General features: G+C 41.9%; 1 protein-coding gene across 2 annotated transcripts in view; it reads right to left on the minus strand.

Annotated features, from left to right (window-relative positions):
* Nucleotides 1–2867, minus strand: part of MED14 (mediator complex subunit 14) — a 79648-nt gene extending 76781 nt beyond the window's left edge. Inside the window, exon 1 of one of the 2 annotated variants that reach the window (XM_058291707.2) lies at nucleotides 2162–2867. In XM_058291707.2, coding sequence (XP_058147690.1) covers nucleotides 2162–2376 — 215 coding nt within the window. In that variant the 5' untranslated portion in view covers nucleotides 2377–2867. The remainder of the gene's footprint in view (nucleotides 1–2161) is intronic. The other variant, XM_058291708.2, reaches the window with a different exon arrangement.
* Nucleotides 2868–22627: the final 19760 nt, after the last annotated feature.

Consider the following 22627-nt stretch of genomic DNA (forward strand, 5'->3'; position numbering starts at 1 on the left):
AAATAAATAAATAAATCTTAAAAAAAAAAAAAAGAAACGTCAACAAGGGAAATGTGGCTGGAAAGAAAGATGCAAGGAGAGTATTAATCAGGAAATGAAGTGAAACAGGTTAAGGGTGAGAGGGTACAGTTCATGCAGGGCCTTAAAGATAAGGTGATATGTCCTGGTGTGCCCAAGAGTATTATTAACAGGTGTGCCCAAAGTATTATTAACAGCTGCCTTTCACGCTCAAGAGTGTCCTGGTTTGGATGATACAATTTATGGTTACCCTATATATAGACAATTATAAAAACTTTTAAATCGAAGTGACCTGGGGAACCATTGGAGGGTTCTGAACAGAGAAGTTTTAGGGTTTAGATCACACTGACTATTTTACAGAGAAGACACCGTAGAAGGGGCAAGGGTAGCAGTAGAGATACCAGTCAGGAGACTACTGTAGTAGCACAACCAAAGGATTAGGTGGTTTGGACTGGACTAGGAATGGTGGAAGTGGTGACAAGTGGTCAGATTCTGGATATATTCTGAAGTCAGAGAGCTGACAGGACGTGCTGATGGACTACATGTGAAGAGGAGCCAGGAATTACTCCAAAGTGTTTGGCCTGAGCAACAACAGAAACAAAGTAAACACTATTTAGTGAGATAGGAAGATTGGAAAGGTTTGGGAGGTTGAGGGCAGTCAGGAGCTTGTTTCCAGACTTGGTACATTGAAATGCCCATTAGATATTGGATTTAGAGTCTGGAGTTCAGCAGAGAGGGATGTGATGGAGATATAAATATGGGAACTGGTCAACATTTATAAAGGGGGAGGAACTACCCTTACTCTAAGGCAATAAAACACGTTTCTCTCTTCAAAAACCAAGGCCTAAAACAGTAGAAAAGTCATGCTTAAGAACACAATATAATTCAGGGAATTTCTACAAATCTCCTACGGAAAAACAAATTACAAAACCAGTGAAGGCAGCAGTTCTCAACATTCTTTCCACAGCTATACAGAGGACAGGTGACCTTCACATACATGACACTTTCTAATAGGTACTCTTGGAATTTTATGAAATCTAACAATAAAAAGTGCAGAGAAGTATGTTAATACAATAACCCCTAAACATGACAGCTATTTAAGTTTCTCAATAGACAAGTGAAGGCTTCTTTACCTCTTTCTGTGCCTTTTTAAAAAGTACAGTATATAAAAATTGATACTGATGCTTTCTTTACAGGAAGAGGTGGAAACTATTCGAATTCTTTTAGTCATCTGCAACATTTTAACATCTCTAGCAACAAGTTATTTGTGATACTGTTACAGCTTAACATCTACATATTCATACTTCAGCGGAAAACACCGATTTGAAAGGGAAATAATAGAAAAAAGAAAAACCAATCCAGATAACTCTGGCTTACTTTTTCTGAACCTGGGTCATAAAATGTGAAACAGAAATTAAAGTATATGCCCCCAAATTTTATAGTGCCTTTCTACACATACTTAAAAAATTCATTACAGTGTATTCTGATCCTACTCCGAAAGGATTAACACCCTAGTCATGTCCCATGGCATTTCATGGCTAACATGGTGATTTACAAACTCCCTTCATACTCCAAGAAATAATAACAGCAGGCCTGCTACACCGCCCCCCTCCCCCCAATTTTATTTACACTGAATTCGTACAGACTTCTAACATCCTCAAATATTCCAGAAAAATACCTGTAATCAAAAATTTTGGCTCGGTTTATACACAACGTATCTCCTGTGTTCCAACAATCACAGTTCCAACCCACGTTTAAAATGTACTGTCAAGAGGCTCTAAAGCAGATATCCTATCTTTGGTTTTTGTTTCTTTTTTAAACTGGAATATCATATATCCCTAAACCCTGGGCTAAAAAGCTTCCAGCAAAGAAACCAATAGAGCTCTGTTGGCAACTCCAGCAAAAATCCGAAAAGACAATTTTCAGAAAAAGTCTTAAATACCACGCGTAATTAACAGGTCTCGGTGCTTCATCGCCAAAAAGACCCCAAAGGCAAAGCTGCTCCTCCACCACCTCCGCTGAACCTTTTGAGTTCAGAAACTGTAGACTAAGCTCAGCGGAGAAAACAGCAGCCTCCTGGAGAAAGGGAGGCGCAAACCTCTCTGGGCCGGTTGGGCGGGAAGGGGGGCTTCGCAGCACTTACAGGTCCGTCAGCACCATGAGCTCCGAGTAGGCCCGGTGCAAAAGAAATTCGATGAGAGTGCTGAGCCGGTAGCCAGGGTTGGCTGCGGCCGCCGCCGCCGCCGCCACGGCGGCTCCCGGGGGAGGAGGCGCCGGGGCTGACGCTGGGCCGCCACTGCCCCCGCCACCGCCTCCTGGAGGGACCAGCTGATGGTTCTCCAACTGCACCGGGGCCATGGCGGAGCAGGGCCGGGCTTGGCGCAGCGGCACAAGATACGGCCCTCGAGCCTCCCGGGAATTCGGTCACCGTGCCGAAGCGGGCGCGAGCAGAGTCGCCGCCGCCTAGCGCCGAGACGCTTCTGAACAGGAAGCCCAGAGCGGGCCGCGGAAGCCCGCCCCCATGTAGCGATGAGCCCGCGAGCCCCAGGGACGGGAGCGGGGGGGAAAGGGGGGGAGGGGGAGGGGCAGGAGAGGGCAGGAGAGGGCGGGAGAGGGGGCGGGGAAGACGCCGCTGAGAAACTGCGCCTCCGCCACCGATCAGAGGCCGATTCGCCCGGAAGCCGCAGCGTCCGCATAGCCCGCCCAAAGCGGAAGTCGTTAGGCAGGGCGGAAGGGGAATCTACAGGGGGCCGGCGGACAACAACCTGCGCCTGTTCCCGCGAGCCGGGGAGGGGGCACTTGGGGGCGCGTGGGAGTGGGGCGGGGCCCGGCGCGCGGGCGGGAAGGACGCAGGCGGGGGCCGTACGTCGCCGGAAGCCGGCTTGAGGGCGGAGTCAGCTTGGTCACACCAAACGTCAGCAGTTACGCCACCCTGACTCGCGCCGCCCCGCAGAGTTTTAAAGGCGCCGCTGTTCCCTGAGGAATCAGTCTTTGCTCCCTGCTGGGGCCCCTGGCACAGCTGTGCGTTCTCTCTCTGGATGTTCGTGCGTTGTGGTCCAGGAATCGCTGAGAAATTGCTGTGGCACCGCGCTTGGAACTTCTCAGACCTTTACATCTCCCTCGGGCGGGCAGGGCTCCCTCCATTCATGGGTTAGAAAACATTTCCTTCTTTGTTTTTTTTAACGGTGGGAAAAAGTGCGGGAAGATATGATGAAGATATAGGGTTTGGGCCGCCGACAGAGTAACCTAACATCAATAGAATTGGACATATGCCAAGCTGCTTACCGTCCCCCAAATCCCGCTGATTTTGTCACAGAAACAACCCTTAAATCCTCTGCCTTTGCCTTTCAGTCAGCATTTTCCCCTGCTTTCTGTATCGTTCTGCTAATCAAGGGCTTAGAATTAACCTTCTATGCCTACCCTACTCCGCAAATTCTCAACCTTGGCTGAGTGTTCAAATCCCCGGGGGAGCGAGGGGGCTTAACACTTTCTGCTTCTGAGTTCCACTCCCAATTCTGATTTAACTATTCTGGCATGAAGCCTGGGCTTCGGGATTTATTTATTTTTTCTTAGGAGGTACATGGGATTGAACCCCGGGACCTTATACATGGGAAGCAGGCGCTCAACCACTGAGCTACAAACTGCCCCCCCCCGCTTTGGGATTTTTAAAAGCTTTAAAGCTTTCCAGGTGATTCTAAGGTGCAGCTAAGGTAGTGCTCCACTGCTAAAAGCATCCATTGCTGCAACCCTTTTCAAACATCTTTTTTTAAAAATGTTTTTATTAGAGAAATTGTTGTAGAACAATCATGCATAAAATACAGGATTCCTATATATTACCCTATTTACACCTTGCGTTGGTGTGGTACATTTGTTAAAACTGATTAAAACACAGTTTGATAGTTGTACTATTAACTATAGCCTGCAGTTTAATTTACGGTTCACTGTCATGGATTTTTAAAATTTTTATTGTCTTGCCATATATATACTTGTGTATATATACACACAAACTCTAACATTTCCTTTTTTCACCACATTCAGTTATATATTTCAGTGCTGTTCAAACATCTTTTTGCTGCTTTATTTCTGTAACCCTTAGAGTATAGGAGATGCTCAGGCTGTTCCCCGAGCTTGGATTACTCTCACAGTCTTCTATTTGTGTCATTGTTAGTCATTCTTGAAAGTCACACAAGTCTGAAGGTGTAATCTCTAGGGTGTAATCTCCCGCTCCCTCCTTTGTGGTCCTAAAGTATATTTATATGTAATATCATCATGACATGCGTCAAACTGCAGTAGGATTATTTTTACCCTCTACTAGCACAGTTGCTGGAAGCAGAGACTTTCATTCATTCACCCCTATGTGGGCTGCCTTAGGGAGTAAACACATTTTTTTCTAAATTAGCAAGAATGGTACTATTTCTTTTGCCATTGTTTTGACTTGTTTTATTGGATGGTCACACCCCCCTCCCCCTTTTGAAAACAATATTGACTTCAGTTAAGGAACCCTGGTTGTCACAAAGAACAGATAGGTGATTGTACAAGATAATCCCTTACGGTCTTTTCTAACACTGAGATTCTGGGTCTGTGTGATCTTGATAGGATTTTAACCCTGTCTTAATGCGTATATTAAACACAGTTATATACCATGCCTTTTGGTATTCATTCTATTTGCCTGTAAGTTTCTACCTAAAAAGTACAACCAACTTGCAAATAAAAGAAAAAAATAATTAACAGGCCAAATGGGAGGGGGAGGGGTGTTTCAGAAAGAAGAAAAATTCGCCCACACCAATAAGATGAGATTTCCTTGCATTTTCTGTGTGTTTGAATAAATATCTTTAAAAATGGAAAAGTATTAGCTAATTTTTAAAAGCATGTTCTAAAGGAAAATAGGATGAAAGTACAGGTAGGACTGAGACTTGTGCTTGCATTGTTGGAGATCAGGGAGGTAATGGAAATGAAAGCTCCTGAGTGAAGGATACCCAAGCCTCCAAATCAGATAATACAACCACTTGGCAAACAAGGAAGGCTAGCAGGAGAAACGAATGCAGAAAGAGAGAAGATGTTAGCATGTTTGGCTGAGTTACTACTAAAGGAATGACCCACATTCAAACTGCTTTTGGAAATAGTTTAACTTGTAATTTTAAAGCCTGCAGTACAGTATTTGGCCCTGGAGTATATGTACATATGTCTTTCATTCATATTTTTCCATTATTCCTCTTTAGTTGGTTATTATCTGATTCTTACACACCTCTATCATCTCAGCTCTTAAATTAACGTAGAAGCTTTAGATTTTTCATGAAGTCAATCTGATTTTAATAAAAGGAATAAACTGATTGCAAAACATGGAAGGAAATAAAGAGCATTTCCTGTTAAACCTTTTTGATGGAAAAATGAAGTTGTGGCACATATGGTTTCATTTTGAAATAATACAGCTGCCCCTCAGACACGAAAGGGTGGGAAAAGAAATCTTTTCTTTCTTTTTATAAGATATTACGATCCCTGCAAAACAGAGCAAAAGCAATAACTGCCTTCATTCAAAAGCTGCTACATTTATACTGCAGTTGAGGGAGGGAACTCACAAAGCTGTGGGTATGGTCTGACCAACCTAGAAAAAATGAGAACCATTTAATGGTTTGCAGTTAGAATAAAACCCAACATCTTACTGTGACCTCTAAAGCTATTGACAGAGTGGCCCTTGCCTGCTTTCCACCTCCATGTCCTGCCACTCTTTCCCTCACTCACTACACTGTTAATACTCACTGAGTCTAGGGAACGCCATTTCCTCCCACAGTAGTATTTGTGTACACTGGATACCTGAAGCACTTGTTGCCTGACCCTTCACGTGGCTGGCTTCTCATCCGTCAATTATCAACTTAAATGAGAAAATTTCAGAGAGGCCTTCCTTGACTATACTACAGTAAGCCTGTACAAGCAAGTTCATTGCAGAATTGTTTCTAGAAGCAGAAAAGGGGCAATCTTAACTGTCCCTCAGAAGAAGAATGGATAAGTAAATTACTGTATCTCTACATAGCAGTTAAAACGAATGAATTAGAGCTGCATGTATCAACCTGGATGCAGATCAAAAACAATATTTAGTAAAGCAACATTTTTATACCATTTGTGTCAATTTTAAAAGCACTCAAAATAAACTCTAAAATCGAATGCATTATGCGAGAAGGGGCGCAGGACCAGAAAACGTTGCTGGCGCCCCAAACAAAGAAAAATGACACAATTTATAGCCCTAAGCCTAGCAGCAAGCCCTTCCTCTGTTTCTCCATAGATTGGATACTTCAGAAGTTACAATCTATCTGAGAAGATCTAACTTTCCCGCGCAAAAATTTGTGATTAACCGCTTCCCCCATCATATTTCAACTATTTTAGTTTTTACCTGCTCCCCTTTGCCAAATAAGGAATGGAATGTAGTGCTGAATTGGTATTGACTTAGCTCTTTCTTGGGCATCTTTTTTACTGCCTATAGGACTGGCTTAAGCTGGTTTCCTTTGTTCCTGCTTAACCCGGGAGTGGGAGACTGAGGCAGTAGGCTGCCAGGTTACATTAATCAATATTTTCTCTTTTATGTGAAAACTAAACTAATCTTCGTTTCTTACAATTATAATACAAGTGAAAAGAAAATGTGAATGAAGATGATATATACCACCTTCAGGATACTGATTCATTCTAGGGAGTGGTAAGGGATGAGGTGATGCTTTATGGGTTTTTAGCTATCAGTTACATCTAATGGATTTCTTCAAGAAAAATCTAGAGGAAATTCTACAATATTAACACCTGTTAAATCTGGGGATAGAGATATGATTATTACTATATTCTGTACTTATCAATATTTTTAAATATTCTATGATTCTTAAAAGTTTAAATTAAAATGTTACTACTAGTGTAATTTACATGAGCTGTCATTACAAACAAAATTCTCAATGACTTAACATAGTAAAAGTTTATTTCTTGCATTCACAAAGTTCAATAACGATATACTTGATGGGGCAGGTCTCCTCTAGGTAGTAACTTGGAGGTTCAGCCTCCTTCTGCTTTGGGCTATGGGTGGGAGGCTCTTCATCTCTTTGTAGATAACCTAAGCTGTCTGTGACTTGTGGGTGTGGGACAGTAAGAAGCTGCAGTCCTGCTCTTGGTGACCATGGCAACGACTCCAGTCCCAGAAAACAGTTTAGCAATGCAAACTCTATAAACTTTAAATATTCAAGGAAAATGCAAACCAAATGTACTAAAAGCTTATCAAGAATGTATAAGGTCCATGCTAAAAGCTTACCTAGGATGTAGACAATATATACTAATTCAAGCCTAATTGAGCACTGAAACAAAGAACAATTTGACCCTTCCTCTCTGTATAAAAGGAACTCAAAATTCTTGTTCAGGGCTCAGGTTTGAAACAGAAAGCTTCTGAGTCCGGCCAGCCGTCAATAAACCATTTTTCCTTCTCAAAATCATTCCTGAGTCCTGGCCGTTCTATACGCAAATAATTGAACCTCTCTGAAACTCTGCAACACAACCATTTTGGGAAGTTATTAATCTCAACTATGAGATTACTTTTTACGTCCACCTACATCAGCCAGATTTAGTTACATGGCCCCATTTAAAGGCTAGGAAGCTGGGAAAGAAAGTATTCCTGTGTGCCTAGGAAGAAAACAGTGTTTTAGTGAACAAACAGTATTGCCTTTACCACCGTGTTAAAGCAGTCTCTCTTTTTTTGTTTTCCTTAGAGCATGGTCTCTGAAATCGGACCACTTAAATTCAAATCCTAACTCTACCTCTTACTATCTGAATGCCCTTCAGCAAGTTACTTCACTCCTCTGGTTCTGTTTCCTCATCTGTAATAATAGTATTTACTATTACCTCAGAGAACGATTGTGTAAAATAAGCAAGTTGTTTGCAAAGAGCTTAAAACAGTAAGTGATCAATAAATATTGACTATTATTATCACCATCAGCATGTTGGAGCAATAATTATTGTATTTTATTTTTCACCTAATAACCTATAAATTTTCTATCTTCTCCATTAGAATGAAAGACACCATTCCTACCTTCATCTGCCTATCTTGTAATACCTAGCTATCTGACTTTAATGAATGAATAGAACAAGTACATTCCTTCATCCATGCGCTATAGTTCTATTTATATTGCTTTAACTTCCTTACAGTTAGGATTGGACTCACACGTATTTACATGTGAAATGACATGTCTGAGATTTTTTAAAAAATACTTCAGAAAAAAAGAAAAGTTGAAGGAGGTAGATGAAATGAGACTGGCAGAATGTTGATCATTGTTAGAGCTGATGAGGGATACACGGGGGTTCATTAGCATCTTTTCTTTCTCTACTTTTCTGTGTGTTTGAGAATATACATAATAAAAAAATTTTTAAATATTGGGAAGCCAAATTAAAGCTCAGATCTTTTTTCTTACCTAATGAAGAGCCTTTAATATAAATCTATTTACTCACAGATTTTTTTTCACATTTTGTAATTTATAGCGCATTTAAAACAAACTTCTAAAAAAGAAAACTAAAAACATCTAAAAGGAAACTTCAGTTATAACTGCTTATAAAAGAGATGGAAGTGTCTAATATTTTTAACAATTTTGGTTTCATGCCTTGCAATAAGAATGTTTCCAAGGAGCCCCCCTCCCCTCAAGTTATACAAATTTATAATCTTAAATTTTCTAGCTATGCTAAAATTCAATCATCTTTAAATAAATGCTTTCTAATGGGTAAACAAAGGAAGAAGAAAAAGAGGGGCATTATTAGAAATAGAAAGGAGAAAGGAAGCTACCCATTTAGAACACAATTAATATATTCTTCATTGTTACACATCTCATCTTGGGAAGTGGATGTAGCTCAGTGGTTGAGCACCTGCTTCCCATGTATGAGGTCCTGGGTTCAATCTCTGGTACCTCCTTTTAAAAAAAAATCTCACCTTGCTTTGTCACTTTGTTCTATCTTTGTTAGGGAAAAGCCCCAGCCTCTGGATAGCAAGGAGTAAGCCTGCCACTCCACAGATGCCAAAAATAGATGAGTGTCAGAGTAAGATAGTTGATTACTCAGCACAGCAGACAACAGGAGCGTCATCAGTCTTGTAGCTCAGGACACGGTTCCTGTTCTTGCAAGTCCCATGGAGCCCAGCAATAGGCCCAGATGGAGGTAATACACCCAACTACAGCATAGCTCAGGAACCCAGGGCTAAGGGCTCAACACCTTTTATAGCAAAAAAGCCATTTCCCTTCCGCTGGGAGCAAGAAGTTGTGCAGTTATGTGCTAGTCATGATGTGGTCATTTTGACCTACTTAATTACCTTCAGAAATAGCTACCAAAACTGCTCAGTATGAGAAGGATTGGGTCTCCTTCTTAAGATTCATTATTTATTTATATCTCCCAACCCCTTTGTTGTTTGCACTTGCTGTGTCTTCCTTGTTTCTTTTTTTTTTTTAAGATTTATTTATTTATTTATTTCTCTCCCCTTCCCCCCCCGACCCCGGTTGTCTGTTCTCTGTGTCTACTTGCTGTGTCTTCTTTGTCTGCTTCTGTTGTTGTCAGCAGCACGGGAATCTGTGTTTCTATTTTTGTTGTTGTTGCGTCATCTTGTGTCAGCTCTCTGTGTGTATGGCACCATTCCTGGGCAGGCTGCACTTTCTTTCACGCTGGGCAGCCCTCCTTACAGGGCACACACCTTGCGCATGGGGCTCCCCTACGTGGTGACACCCCTGCGTGGCATGGGATTCCTTGCGCGCATCAGCACTGCACATGGGCCAGCTCCACACGAGTCAAGGAGGCCCGGGGTTTGAACCGCGGACCTCCCATGTGGTAGACGGACGCCCTAACCACTGGGCCAAGTCCGCCGCCTTCCTTGTTTCTTTAGGAGGCACCAGGAACTGAATGAGGACCTCCAATATGGGAGGGAGGCGCCTAATCGCTTGAGCCACCTCTGTTCCCTGCTTTGCTGTGTCTCTTTTTGTGTCTTTTGTTGTATCATCTTGTTGTGTTGCCTACCCATCACGTTAGCTTGTTGTCTTGCTTTTCCTCTTTAGGAGGCACTCTGAACCTCCGCTCCCTGCTTTGTTGTGTCTCTCATTATGGTTTTCTTCTTGTGTCTCTTGTTGCATCAGCTTGCCACACCTGCCTGTCATGCCAGCTTGCTGTCTTCTTTAGAAAGCAGTGGGAACCAAACCAGGGACTTCCCATGTGGTAGGCAGGAGCTCAACCGCCTGAGCCACATCCACTTCCCAAGGGTTAGTTCTTACAGTTTGGTTCACTTAAAGCTGTGCAGGAAGGAGATGTGGCTCAGGTGATTGGGCTTCCACCTACCACATAGGAGGTCCTGGATTCAGTTCCCTGTGCCTCCTGGAGAAGGCCTTCTGGCACAGCAGGAAGGCACAGTGAGCTGGTGTACCAAGATGATGCAACGAAAGAGACACAAAGAGGAAAAACAGTGAGAGACAAAACAAAACAGGGAACTGAGGTGGCTCAGGTGATTGAGCCCCTCTCTTCCACATGGGAGTTCCCTGGTTTGGTTTCAGTGCCTCCTAAAGGAAGACAAACAGACACAGAAAGCAGACAGCAACTGCAAATAATGAGGTGGGGGGATTAAATAAATAAAATAAATCTTAAAAAAAAAAAAAAGCTGTGCAAGGATGCTCAGGGCCCATGGCATACCGCCTCTCCCAACAGTCTACCTCTCAGCTTTATGTGTTCTTGGCCAAACTCAGATGTTCACGTGCCCTGTCAGCAATACAGAACAGATGCATCAACATTTGTCCATTTGTCTCTTACAACACTTGATTAGGACCATTATCTATAGACTCTTGATCACCACGATGAAGCCAACCGGTAGTATTGACCTAAGCCATGTACCCCATGATCCTGGACTCAGCCAACTCAGCTGAATAAGTTCCAGAGAAGACTAGACAGTCTAGCCTAGATAACCATTTAGCTTTGTTTTTTTATGGTATGTATGATTTGTTCCATCAGACCAGTGGTATTACTCCCAATAGGACAGAAAGTATAGGTGACGATATATTCTCCCCATTCAGCTAGGATGTCATCTAAGGCCAATCTACTCTCCGTTACAACAAGCACAGGAAAGTTTAGACAAAAATGAGGATCTTCTAGAGATAGGGTTCTTGACCTTTTTTGTTCCATGGACCCCTTTGCCAATCAGGTGAAAACCACGGACCCCTTCTTAGAATGTAGCAGCAGATAGGTACATGACACTCAACGAGCGTCGTGTCTAACAACTACCATAATTTTGGAAGTATGAATGAGCATAATCAATTTTTCAAGATATGCAACAACTGTAATATGATATGAAATGAATACTACTGTAATTTATTGCATACATTCATAAGTGAAGGAAATACCAGATTTCAGTTAGAGGTCAGAGAAAATAAAGATAATAAGTTGTTTTTTTTTTTCAATTCAGGCTCACGGAACTCCTGAAATCTTTCCACGGACCCCTTGGGAGTCCATGGAACCCTGGTTAAGAACTCCTGTTCTAGAGCTTGTGCCATCTGATTGGCTGTGGTAGCTAAAATTAAAATCGTCTCCAGGGCGTGGACTTCAGTACTAGGAACAGTACTCATCCTACTGTATGGAATCAGGAGTCATTGTATCCCCTGGGTAGGGCAGTCCTTTTTACCTAGAGAACCAATAAAGGGAAGCCTGTCTGAGGAGTGATGTTATTTTCAATAATTATCAGGGGCAATAAGTAGGCCAAAACAACCCCATAACAACAAAGAGACATTCCATGGTCCATTCTCCTCACAGACAAATATATCACTCAAAGGGACACAGGTCACTTCAGTTCTGGATTTGTTGTTAAACCAAGTAGTTGTAGCCTTGATTGCCATACATTGCATAACCCATGGCCACACAGGCATTAGAAGAAGCATATTGATTGGTATCAGATTGGAAGAAGGTTGTACTGGTACACATATGGGAAGGAGCTGAGGTGTCAGGCATAGCCGAGCACCCCGTATCTTGAGGGTATCCTGCTATCATGAGGGTGTCGGGCACAGCAGAATAGTTTAGGTCCAGCCATACCCGTATGAGCTTTTTCTGTTTTCATACTCGTGGATGGATTGGCAAACCCAGCAGTGGAGTCATATTGCCAGTTGCAGCTGCTGCTTGATTCAGGTGGATCATGCTTGTTTTGCAATGCTTGTGGTGCTGCATCTAGGAGTCAAAGAGAGCATTAAATGTTCCTTCCCACCTCCCACCCCATACCTCTTAGGGACTACGGGGTTCCTTCCTCAGGTGTCAGGCTTATTGCTCTGTTTCTATGGCCGCATATTCCATTCGTCCTAATCTTATAGCTGCTACTTCTCTCTTTGCCCTGCACTGAGACCTTCTTCTGTTTCAGATGAATCAGGGGTCATTGGGGATGGGCATGATAGAACTCATAGCAGCCCATGATATCCCCTATCACTTCCCAAGTGGGCCACTGTAGGAGTACTTGAAGGTTCATGAATTTTACCAACTGCTTAGTATCCTCGTGGTCAGCAGTCTTCTATACCCAGCAACCGAAACCAAGTGGTAGTAGTGGAAGCAAAGGTTGCTGTCATCTTCCTCCTGTTGTCTCACCTTAAGATGAAACCAGTTCAGCTTCCCAGGCACCGGGATCGGAAGACGCATGGTGGGGAATTGTCAGCATGGAATCACAGATATGGAGGGAGGTGTCTCCCAGTCCTCCTACACTTTCCACCCTGACCTTCCCTAAGCAACTGTTCCAAAGGGGATGTTCCCATGCAGGCCCACTGGGCCATGTGGTCCCATTCATTCTCACCTGGGTGTGGACTCTTCCTACACGTGTCCACATAGGTTACGTAAATGTCCTGCTGGGCTATAGCTGAGTTCTGCAGGTTTCCAGAGTTTGCAGTTCCATAGAGGGGTGTCTTTAATATACCAATCCTGTTATCACCTGGGTACTTGAGCAGGTAGCTAAGGTATAAGCCAAGCCCAAGAATTGGTGAAAACATTACATGTGTGGTCCTTAGGAGTACTTTCTAAGCAAGGGTGATGATGGTTTTCAGTTTGGTCCATTGTACTGACCAGTCCTTACTGCAGTTGGTGTTCCAAAATCGTTGGAGCCAGACAGTTGCTGCTGCCCAGGACACATCACCAACTTTTAGTTTGACCGAGGCATGAGTAAATCAGGCTCAACTATCCTTAGGGACTTTCTGGAAGTGGGGTCCCTAGTTAGCCAAAGACTGCCCCTGTGAGTGATCTAGGGGAGGTACGTATAGTGGCCCTAAAAATTGTGGCCATAATTTTTCCATGTAAGGAGGACCTACCTGTTGGCCTGGACTTGCTTCTTTCTTGAATATACCGTTTAACAAATATACCATTTTCGTTAAATAAGAAGAGGTTGTGCATTGAGTAGACCTAGCCCAAGATGGGATTGTCTGGGTGCAGTGTTTGCCTGGAGTATAAAATGCTTAGTCTTCACAAGTGCCTAACATCAGATCAGTAGCTCTTTCTCAAATGGATGTAGTGGTAGGTGTCAGAAAGGCTGTGAGTAGAATCCAGAACCTTAAGGGGTGCCTCAGAGCAGAAGCTGCCTCCCTTTGTCAGAAGTGTACAACAGGGGTCCCAACAGCTCCATGCAGATGGTTACAGTTCCTTCCCTTCTCTACGTAACTCCATTTCCAAATCTGGCCGATTGAATGCATGGCCATGACTGTGTGGCCATCACCCCTCAAGAGAACCTGGTAAAATAATCACTTGGGCACTAGTATTCAAATGAGCCTTAAATATTTTTATCCTACTACCCCTCTATGCCATTGTTCCCACATAGAGTTTAAGACCTCTGGTCCTCTCTTTAACTTAAGGGCAGTTAAATCAGAATACATCATTCATGGTTAAGCAGTAGAGGTGCTGAAGAAAGGATTTTAAAAAAGATTTTCTTTTATTTATTTATTTCTCCCCCCCCCCCCCCGCATCGTTCGCACTCACTGTCTGCTCTCTGTGTCTGTTTGTTGTGTGCTTTCTGTGTCTGCTAGTCTTCTTTTTTTTTTTTTTTTTTTTTTTTTTTTAAAGATTTATTTATTTTATTTAATTTCCCCCCCTCCCCTGGTTGTCTGTTCTTGGTGTCTGTTTGCTGCGTCTTGTTTCTTTGTCCGCTTCTGTTGTCGTCAGCGGCACCCGCTTGTTGTCGTCAGCGGCACGGGAAGTGTGGGCGGCGCCATTCCTGGGCAGGCTGCTCTTTCTTTTCACGCTGGGCGGCGCTCCTCACGGGCGCACTCCTTGCGCGTGGGGCTCCCCCACGCAGGGGACACCCTTGCGTGGCACGGCACTCCTTGCGCGCATCAGCACTGCGCATGGCCAGCTCCACACGGGTCAAGGCGGCCCGGGGTTTGAACCGCGGACCTCCCATATGGTAGACGGACGCCCTAACCACTGGGCCAAAGTCCGTTTCCCTGCTAGTCTTCTTTATTTAGGAGGCATTGGAAACCAAACCCAGGATCTCCCAGGTGGGAGGCGGGTGCCCAACTGCTTGAGCCACATCCGCTTCCTGGAAGGATATCTTTTAAGGCTGCTTCTTAGTTCCTCTAATAGAGAGACAGATTTCTGTGGAGGAATCTATTTTTATAAGAGGCACTTACAGTTTCAACTGGGCAGACAACTGTCTCCTTGGGCCCCTCAAAGCTCAGTATCTGGACTAAATTTACTTGATACTCACCCTATCAAACTCTTCTGCAGGAAACCCCTGTTTGAACAGCGATATCCACATTGCTATGTGGCTGGGTGTCTTTGGAGGAAATTTGATATTCTTAGTTTTATTTCAGATTGTAGAGTCTTTGCCTGATTTGGGCTGTCCATCTTTATCCTAGGCATCTTTTGCCCCAAAGTCATAGCAGCCTACCACCACAGAGGGTCTCTGAGTATTAAAAACAAAGATAATGGAGTCTTCCACTTGGTGGTAGTCAGGGATGGCACAGAAAACAAAACCTTCCTATTCTCTGAGTGAGGGGCTCATCATTATAGAGTCAGTCTGCAGCACCTACAGCCCTCAGACTTTGCATAGCTTCTTCCGTGGTATTGCATGGGACATTGTCAACCTCAGGGAAGTCTTCCTGGGTTAGCCATGATGTAGTCAGTGAAAGAGAAATCCAACATTGTCCGCATAGTCACTTGAAGCAGGAGGTCACATGTGAGGCAGCCCAGTCACTGCCATTTGCCCTCATTCCCTTGTCACACAGACACACCAGCCAAGTCTTTAACAGCTCCCCTGTCTCTTGGCCAAAGCAGTCCCAGATGTCCCTCACTATGATAGGTCAATAATCCTAATTAGTTTCAAACCACAGATTTATCCCTGGTGGTCTTACGCTGATTAGGTCAGGACAGTTTGGATTTCTACCAAGGCATAATTGACACCCTCATTGCCATGGACCAGGAATCGATAATAATGTACACATCTGTGACCCTTTGTGTAAGTTACTAACTTGAGGCATCTCTCCCTGATTACATGGGTTTTATGCTGAATCTGGTCTCTGATGAGCTCTTTGGCCCTTTGATGCCATGCTTATTTGTCTCCTGGGATTTTAGGGTTCTGACCAGTCTTTGGTATCCTCTAGTGAAATTTGGCTTTCAACACCATCTTCTGTCATCTGCCTGTCCACCATCTTGTCATTTGTCTGAATACTGAGTCTTGTCTGTGTAGGAAAAATCGGCTTTGGGAGAAATTATCTTTGTAACTATTCTGCCTTTCCAGGAGGCTGCTTCTGCTGACTTTTCCAGGCAGCAGTGCAGGTGGCTTTTAACTTTAGGGTTAAGGACCCAAATCACTTATAAGTGGTATTTTTACATTTAACTGACTTAAGTCAGCCAATTTCTAATGGTTTTGTTTGCTAATGAACTTGTGCTAACTTCTGGCACAATCTGGACAATTTGGAATCATAGTGGCCACTTTGGCAAACTTTGACATGAACAAGATTGTTCATTTGAGAGGTACTTTAGAACAAAAGGGGAAAAAAAGAACTCTTATGAGTAGACTGGTTTGCTTGTCTAAAAGAGGGCAATCATTTTTTTTGTTTGTTTGCTTAAATGTAGAAGATTGCCCATCCTCCATTTTCATACATTGGGTAGTAATTTGTTTTTTAAATGGTATGGCTTGATAAAATTATCGAGGGCCGAAGTTATTGTTTAAAATCCCTCTAATGACTCTGTTGTGGGTGTGATAATTAAAGTGATAATTTCATATATGTCTAAAACTCCCTTTCTCTTTTAACATCTTTCCCCATCTCTCTCTCTCCTTTTTCCTCACTAGGGAAATTTTAAAGTTAATTTTAAAAGAAAATTTCATTCTTCTATTATATATACATTCTAGAAATATCTACTCCAGATAGTTACAAATGTCTACAAGAAAGAAATTAAAAATTTAATAAGCTGTGTATCTTTCACACTAAAAAATATGGACAAGTACATTTAAATAATAGCCTTTGTGACTATAGTTACAAGATAAGATTGTCTTTTCCTTGGCTTTAGTCTATGAAATTGTAGATTAAATGCAAGCCGGTGTTCTAGTTTGTATAAAGCTAAGAGCAAACTTCTCAGGATTTAAACTTCCTAAATTTCCTGTATTGGTGTTTTTTTTTTAAAGATTTATTTTATATATTTATCTCTCCCCACCCCCTCATTGTTTGCTTTTGCTGTGTCTGTTCTTTAGGAGGCACCAGAAACCAAACCCAGGACCTCCAATGTGGGAGGGAGGCAGCTAATCACTTCAGCCACCTCTGTTCCCTGCTTTGTTGTATCTCTCATTATGTTTTTTCTCATGTCTCTTGTTGTGTCATCTTGTCGTGTTAGCTCACTGTGCCTGCCCATTGTGCTAGCTCACCATCCTGCTCATCCTCTTTTAGGAGGTACCAGGAACCTCTGCTCCTTGCTTTGTTGTGTCTTTCATTATGGTTTCTTCTTGTGTCTTTTGTTGCGTCATCTTGTTGAGTCAGCTTGCTGTGCCTGCCCATTGCGCCAACTCACTGTCTTCTTTAGGAGGCACCCAGAACCAAACCATGGAACTTCCATGTGGTAGGCAGGAGCCCAATCACTTGAGCCACATCCACTTCCCTCCTATATTGGTCATATGGATCCAATAAGTTATCAGTGTTTTCACAAAATATTGAAGATTTACAAATATAAAATGGTATTTTACTAAATGAAAATTTTTTGACAGCTTCCTCTTATAAGTGTCTAATCTTATAAATCTCTCCTAATTCTGCAAATTATAATGGCTTAATGTGTTAGCTAAAACTGTAATTTCCAAATCTTTAGTTAACATTTGCTAAGATCTTAAAATGCTGTTGGGTTAATTGATAAACAATCCTTGGATTCTTAGACAATTTCAAATTTAAAAAAATATAAAACTTTGGGCACTAAACATAGTTTCAATTTACCTTTATTTTTATTTTTTTATTTTTTTATTCTTTGAGGCTATATTTTCGCATTACTTTGTTTTTAACCATTTATTAAAAACATGAAATAATGTAGTATTTTTTAAAGCACAATCATAAAAGAGAGGAACTTAAGACAAAGATCAAATCTGCTTCATACACAGGATGGGGCAACCTCTTACATAATACATTACTCTTTACAAAAATAACTTTTTCAGAAACAGCTCCCATGTTTAGTGTTTAAAAACAAAACAATCTTTTCATTTAGGAAAATTAAGACATTATCTGCTTAGTAAAGCCTATTCTTCCCCTCAGTTTCATAGTTGCTTATATCTTCATTTAGAAACTAAATTTATGAGACAAACAAATTTTGTTACAGTATAAAAATCTTAGGAACAACAGATTACAAATAATCAGTCTTTTAAAACCAAAACTGTTTTTCTTCCTAAAATGTGAACATCCAGTAAATAAAACATACTTGGTATTCCAGGTATAGAAACACTGGTAATTCACTTATGAAAGAGATATGTTCTGGTATATTTGCTGGTAGGAGTTTTGTTTAAGTGTAAAGCACTTCACCAAAAGAACCAGGCCATTATTACTTTAAAAATCTACTCTTTCACCCAGTTTCCTTATTTGAGCAGCAATGCATCGATTTCTGTAGAATTTTGGCTATAGAACCAGGCCGCACACAGAGAAGGTCTCAAATATCTAAAAGTTGTTTGGCTAGTGAAGTGTTTTCTTGAAACTTGGAGACAGTAGTTCATCACTTTGTGCTTCCAGGCATTCCTCAATGAATTTCTTCCCTCCAGTCTTAGAGCAAAGCGCAGGACCTGGGCTCCCGGAAGGGGTTGCTCCCGGCAGGGGTTGCTCCCGGCTGGCACACCGACCAGCAGGGCATCCTTGCAGGCATTCTGCACGCAGTACTGTTGGAGCTCTGCCGCCGCCTGCGACACCTTCATCCTCTCCACGCTGGCCTCCAGCTCGAGCTGCTCCACCAGGCGCTGCAGGGCGTTCACGCTGGCCCCGGAGGCGGCGGTGGCTCGGCGCTCCGGGGGTGGCCTACCTTTATTCTTATAATTATAAAATGGTTACAGAATGTGCCAGTGCTTTAAATGATGTTTTGTGCTTATTTTGCCACCTTAAACATTACCAAAAGAAATTAAAGAAGACCTAAATAAATGGAAAAACACCACATGGTCATAGATTTGAAGACTTAATATAGTTAAGATAATACTACTACCCAAAGCAATTTACAGATTCAATATAATCCCTGTCAAAATCTCAAACTGCCTTTTTTTGCAGAAATGGAAAACCTGATCTTAAAATTTATATGGAATTGGAAGGAACCCCAAGTTGCAAAAAAAAAGAAAAAAGAAAAAGGTCTTGGAAAAGAAGAACAAAGTTGGAAGATTCACACACTTTCCAATTTTTAAACACTATAAAACTACAGCAATCTATAAAGCTATATGTCTTCTGCCAGTGAGATGCATAAGACACATTGACCAATGAAACTGAATTGAGAGTCCAGAAATAAACCCATACATACATCCACAGCAAATTGATTTTCAACACAGGTGCCAAGACTATTCAATAGGAGAAAGAACAGTCTCTTCAGGAAATCATGCTAGAACAAATGGACATCCACACGTAAAAGAATGAAATTAGAATCTTGCCTTACACCATATACAAAAATTAGCTCAAAATGGATCACAGACCTAAATATAAGAGTGAAAACAATAAAACTCTTAGAAGAAAACATAAGGGCAAATCATCATGACTTTGGATTTGGCAATGGTTTGTTAAATATGACACCAAAAGCACAAACAACAAAAGAGAAAAAATAGGTAAATTGGACTTCATCAAAATTGAAAACTTTGTGCATTAAAGCACACTATCAAGAGTGTGAAAAGACAAACCCATAGTATGGGAGAAAACTTTTGCAAATTACATAACTGTTAAATGTCTCATATTCAGAATACATAAGAAACCACTACCACTCAGCATCAAAAAGTTAAACAACCCAATTTAAAACTGGGCAGATGATTTGAATAAGATGTTTTTCCGAAGAAGAAATATAAATGGTCAACAAGAACAGGAAAAGATGCTCAACTTCATTATTCATTAGGGAAATGAAAAACAAAACCACAATGAAATACCATTTCATAGCTTCTAGGATGGCTATAATAAATAAAACAATAATAAGTGTTGGTGAGGATGTGGAGAAATTGAAACCCTTGTACATTGCTGGTGAGAATGTACAATGATTCAAATGCTGTGGAATCATTGGTATGGTTTAGCAGTTCCTCAGAAAGTTAAACATAGAAGTACCATATGACCCAGTAATTTAACTCCTAGATATATGCCCCAAAGGAGTGAAAACAGGTGTTCAGACAAATTTTGTACACGAATATTTATAGCAGAACTATTAACAAAGGTGGAAACAACCCAAATGTCCATCAACAAATGAATGGGTAAACAAAATGTGCTATATCTACACAATGGAAGAGTATTCCACCATTAAAATGAATGGAGTACTGATGCATGCTACAACATAGATGACCCTTGAAAACATGCTAAATGGAAGCAGTCAGACATGAAAGGTCACATTGTATATGATTCCATTTGTATGAAATACCCCAAATAGGCAAATGCATAGAGAGAAAGTAGGTTGTGCCTGCCAGGGCCTGGGGGGAGGGGAAACGGTGATTGACTGCTTAATAGATACAGGGTTTCATTTGGGGTGAAAGAAATCTTCTGGAAGAAAATAGGGCTCACCCAACTGTGGAGAAGAAAAGAATTTATTCTCAGTCTTGCAAGAAGGGGCACACAGCAAGAAAATGTGGCTGGCACCCTGAACAAAGAAAAATGACATAATTTATACCCTTAAGCCTAGCATGCAAGCCCTTCCTGTTTCTCCATAGATTGGATACTCAGAGGTTACAGTTTATCCAAGAAGTCTAACTTTCCCGTGCAAAAGTTTTTGATTAACTGCTTCCCCCATCACAGTCCAACCATTTTAGCTTTTACCTGCTCCTTTTGCCAAATAAGGAATGGAATTTACTGCTGAATTGGTATTGACTTAGCTCTTTCTTGTGCATCCTTTTTACTGGCTACAGGACTAGCTTAAGCTAGTTTCCTTTGTTCCTGCTTAACACGGGAGTGGGAAACTGAGGCAGTAGGCTGCCAGGTTACATTAATTAATATTTTCTTCCTTTATGTGAAAAACAAACTAATCTCCATTTCTTACAATCACCCCTCTTTCTTTTAAAATCTTTAGTTTTCACATTTCTGTTCTTCAAATTTTCTAAGCGCTATCTCACACTCTTCATCATAGGGATCTCCTTCTTTAAGGGGGTACAGATTGTTTTGCCTATAGTGAACATGCATTTGTTTGATTAGGGAGGTTTCAATGAGTCTTTGAACTAGTCCTCGGGCAAATGGAATGATACAACATCCGATTGTGAGATAATGAGGGAAGTTAAGATGGAAAGTGCAACCCCTTTCCATTTTCCAAACCACTTTTCAAGCCATCCTGTGAGTGAATTGCTAATGCCAGAATTCTCTGCTAATTCCTCAGATAGGGCTGTTAGGCCTTGTAAAGCTTTAGTGATAGTTCCATCAGGGGCAGTGTTATTGGGGATGAATGTACAGCGACTACCTCCAATCATAACACAGACTCCCCCTTTCTCATCTAGCATCATATCTAAGGCCATTCTGTTTTCCCATGCCATTCTGCTAGTAGCATCTAATAGTTCTGCAATTCCCTTAACTGCATTCCTGGTGTAATTAATAAATCTCTGTTGATTATAATAAATGTAATTAATCCAATCTACATTTTTATTAATGGTGACCCACCAGAACAAGAATGCCTCAAACCCAGCTGCTACCTGATTTTTAGCCTTAAATTTATCTGGGACTCCTCAGGGAGCTCCTGTATTGTCTAGATAGATCTGCTTGTCAAAAGAACCAAGTAGACTTCTCTCTCCCTCCCTGGGATGTTATTTTTGCTTCTTTTTCAAATGCCAAGGTAAATGGGATAGCCAGTTGGACCAGAGCACAGGTTCTGCCCCACCTCTCAGGCAGTATTGGTCAGAGAATATCCTTTCCACAGTACCACCACAGGTCTGCTCGAGGTCTGACCAAACTGGAGAAATTGTCAGTACTATTACTACTCACATTCCACACTTATGTACACAAGGCCATACTATTACTGCTCACATTCCATACTTACGGACACGAGGCCATAGTTCCAAGGTCCTGGAATCCTTCTGTTGCGTCGTCTTGGAAGAGGAGTTTAAAAGAAATTAAACTCCCTTTCATGCTTTTCCATACCTACTGGAAAGGGTAAAACATGAGCTGTGGGTCGGCCTATTGCACAAACATAACAGTTGCTTTTGTTTAGACTCTGGATATGGAACCTGCCCAGAGGATCTTTACCTGTAACATCTGCTCCCATTCCATATACTCTATTGACTACTTGGTCCCTGGTGCTGCTCCCAGTTTCTAATTTGTCTTTCTTAATAGTTATTACTACTGGATTGCACTGAAGACTTTTGCAGTCTGGTGGGGTATTACCTTTATAAAAGGTTATCTTACCCTTTAATGGCCTTGAACTTGGTGAGACCCATCCCATACTCACGGTCCATCCCTTATATTGGGTAGTCCACCATACATCATCCCAGGAGGGGCAAGGGGGCCTCGACTGTAACCATTCCCCACTGGCTCTGGGCATAGGTATTTGTTTTCCCCACTCAGCCATCGCTGGTGCTCTAAATTCCCACAGTCTATTACTTGGCAGGCATCAAACTGCACCGTCTGGGACTCCAGACCTTCAGTCACATTTATAACTAACTTGATGGGGCTAGTTGCTTCTCGGGTTTGAAACATCATGGCTAGTAAGATTATTTTCACCTGTAACTTAAGATCTGAATTTCTTCTTTGGTATTTTGAAAGGACTAGGGCCACTGTTGACAAGGACAATACACAGCTCAACCCCCTCCCCTCCCCCCAGTTATTGTTTTTTCAGTGTGATCTTTAAGGGATCTGGGGCTGAAATTGTTTTCCAAGACTCAGAAGAAGTTGTTGGGTACTTATCGTTCGGTTCAGGTATTGGTCCCTTTACTCAAGTGTAGTGAGTCCAGCCTTTTCCTGCCATCTGGACTGCTGTTTCAGTTGTCAGCAAGACTTGATAAGGTCCTTCC

Source organism: Dasypus novemcinctus, chromosome X, assembly GCF_030445035.2.
Source record: "Dasypus novemcinctus isolate mDasNov1 chromosome X, mDasNov1.1.hap2, whole genome shotgun sequence".
NCBI lineage: Eukaryota > Metazoa > Chordata > Mammalia > Cingulata > Dasypodidae > Dasypus > Dasypus novemcinctus.